General features: G+C 55.2%; 1 protein-coding gene across 1 annotated transcript; it reads right to left on the bottom strand.

The window, feature by feature from the left end:
• Positions 1-205: 205 nt before the first annotated feature.
• LOC144103682 (solute carrier family 22 member 7-like) lies at positions 206-1,978 on the bottom strand. Its single transcript, XM_077636342.1, has one exon. The coding sequence runs from the start codon at positions 1,976-1,978 to the stop codon at positions 206-208; it is 1,773 nt and encodes a 590-aa protein (XP_077492468.1).
• Positions 1,979-2,765: the final 787 nt, after the last annotated feature.

A 2,765-nucleotide genomic window follows, 5' to 3' on the forward strand; every position in this document is an offset into this window, starting at 1 on the left:
AAATGCCGCAAGAAAACTTAGTGTGGCGCTGAAAGTACAATAACGTTGCCGATATTTGAACAAATGTTTTTGGAGGCAGTAAGCAATGTTTCCTGTGAGGCCTTGTCACTTAAAGGGAAAGATCGAGAGGAAGAGAAAGCGACAAAGATGAAGAGCGAACGGAAGTATAGTGGTATGAACCGGCGGCGTTCTGATGACACTTGAATCAGCCAAGCTGAATAGAGGGCGACTTTGCTGGTCTGAACTGCAGGCTCATTGAGCGCGCGCTCGAAGGCACGCGCGGATTTGGGCTGGCCTTGCCACTGGCACTGCGTCGCGTCCTCGCAACCTTTTCCTTGGCTCGAGGCTGAAGAGTTGCCTTCATTTCCTTCAAAACGCCAGCTGAACTCACGGTGTGCTTCGAGCTTCGCGTCCCGTCTTGGCTGAGCGCGTTGTCTTGAAGCGGAAGTCGCTCAATAACGAGGGCGGAGAGGAAGAGAATGGTCGCGGCGATGATTAGAAGCAAGTCCTCATGTCCTGCCGCACGCAGAAGAGATGCGGCCGATGCGAACACACCGCCCAACCTGCCGCATGCGAAGAAGAGGCAAAAGCCCAAGCCGCGGACATTCGACGGGAAAGCCTCGGCTGCGCACAGGCATGTTATAATCACGGCCACACCTATCAAAGCTTTGGCCACGATGAGCAGGGCGATGGCGTACTCTTCGGGTGCACCGCTTGTCATCATGCCGGCCAAGAGACAGCAGATGGCGCCTGCCGTAATGAACACCCTGACGGCTATGGCCACCCTCTCCACCCTGTCCACCAGCGCGAGGTACAGCGCCTGGAAAGCTCCATCGACGGCGAGAGACGCCCAGGGCATCCAGGGTTTCCTGTGGGCCACGGATGTTAGGAGCACCACGTAGAAAGCGCCCATAACTTTGAAACCGGTAGCAAACACGACAAGCCCGCGACGCAGTACGGTTGCAGGAAGAATATTCTTGAATTCGGTGGTCCCTGTGGCCATCGTCCCCTTCTCCAAGGCCTGGCTTTTCAACCCCTCGATGAAATCCAAGGCGTCTTGGGCGGGAAAACCGTTCTCTTTCGCTGCCGCCAGCACAACCACTTCGGCGCGTTTCAGATCTTGACGAGCGATGAGCCAACGAGGAGACTCCTGGATGAGGGTGCAGCTGAGGGGAAGAAGCACCGTTGGCGACACCATGAGTAACTGCAGCGCGATCCAGTTAAGCCGGACGCCGCGGAGAACTGCGAAGCAGGCGTTCCCCAGCCAAAGACCGGCGATCTCAGAGAAGCTGAGGTGCAAGCCCCGGTGCCGGTTCGTGGACACCTCCGCTATCAAGACGAAGGCCACGGCGCAGACAGTGCACGAGGAGCCAGATATGAGGAAGCGAGTGCTCAAATACATGAGGTACGTGTCGGCGAAACACCCACCGAACGCCGCCAGCATGAGCACAGACGTTGCTCCCAGGATGGTAAGCTTTCGGCCGATGATATCCGTGAGAAAGCCGCCCACGACCAGAAAGCCAAAGGAGCCGGCCATGTAGACAGCGAAGGCCACTGCGAGGAGCCACCGCCGATGGCACACCAGGTTCCAGCTGCTCACGATGGTGGTGTGAGCCACCTCGACGTCGTAGTCCCACTGATCGCAGCGGACGACCGTGGTGCCGTTAAGGTCGTACGGGCTCGCGTACGTGGTGCAGCGACTCCTCTGGCCGTTGTCTTCTACGGGGATGGCCATGCTCTTCCAGGCTTCGGCCGAGATGTTGACGTCCCGCGGTCGCTTGCACCAGTGGTCCAGGTCGCTGGCGATGAGCGGGAAGGCGAGCGTGTGCGCGTGCATTACCCCACACCGGTGAGGACGGCGAAGATCAGCATGCCCTTCTGGAAGTTGCCGTACCCGAAAAGCATCGGCGCAGTCGAAGGCTTCGCTTGTGTTCTGGCCACCCATGAACAGGGAGCGCGAAGTTTGGGCGCTTTCCATGTCGGTGGCGTGCTGAAATCTCCCTCTCCTTCGTACTGCTGGAAGGGCTCAAGGCTGTAGCACATAAGTTACTCCGTCGCTTTCTCCCTAAACCGTTCGTCTCAGGGATAGCTCTTCTTCTTCTTCTTCTCCTTAGTAAGCATGGCACATACCCACGTGGGGGATTGGCCAAGGTTCAGTAGATAATCCCAATAGGAAGGAAGGAAGGCCTCAGACTTTGCTGGCACATACCCACTACGGGGAGGCCAAGACACAGGCGGTTAATCGCTGGATACAGGAAAGTTTTGACGGGAAAAGGAGTGGTAATAGTATGTAGTCTGGTTGGAGATTGGAAGACGGGAGGACAGGGTCCTGTTAACTTGGAGATCGAAGACGGGACAATGGCTTAATGTGCATAATAGTATAGAATGCCTGCAATGTTTTAATGTCGTACTGACTGAGAGCGGGAAAATAGCAATTGATCCCTACTAGCTCTCCTTATCTTCTATCCTCAAGTAATAGCTCTCCTGCTTCTTCGTTTCCTCTCTTCTGCTATTGGCTCCTCGTGAGGGCATGCACCGCTGGAACAACGACCATCCAGAGATATGTTCTCGCAATACTGCGAACCCTCTCATTTTTTCTTTTCGTTTAAATTGTAGTTTCGAAGCTCTTATTAGGACATTTTCATGTGATTCGTAATGTACGCTCCCCCCGTACCACTCATCCCGGTATAAGGGAGGGACACTGCCGGTACAGTGTAGCCATAACTTATCCTCTTATCACCACCAATTCTTATTGCGTTTCCTGC

The sequence above is a fragment of the Amblyomma americanum genome, chromosome 9 (assembly GCF_052857255.1).
Source record: "Amblyomma americanum isolate KBUSLIRL-KWMA chromosome 9, ASM5285725v1, whole genome shotgun sequence".
NCBI lineage: Eukaryota > Metazoa > Arthropoda > Arachnida > Ixodida > Ixodidae > Amblyomma > Amblyomma americanum.

What these genes read in the sequence shown, in the direction of transcription:
- LOC144103682 (XM_077636342.1), bottom strand. Translation starts at nt 1,978, where the DNA reads ATGGAAAGCGCCCAAACTTCGCGCTCCCTGTTCATGGGTGGCCAGAAC.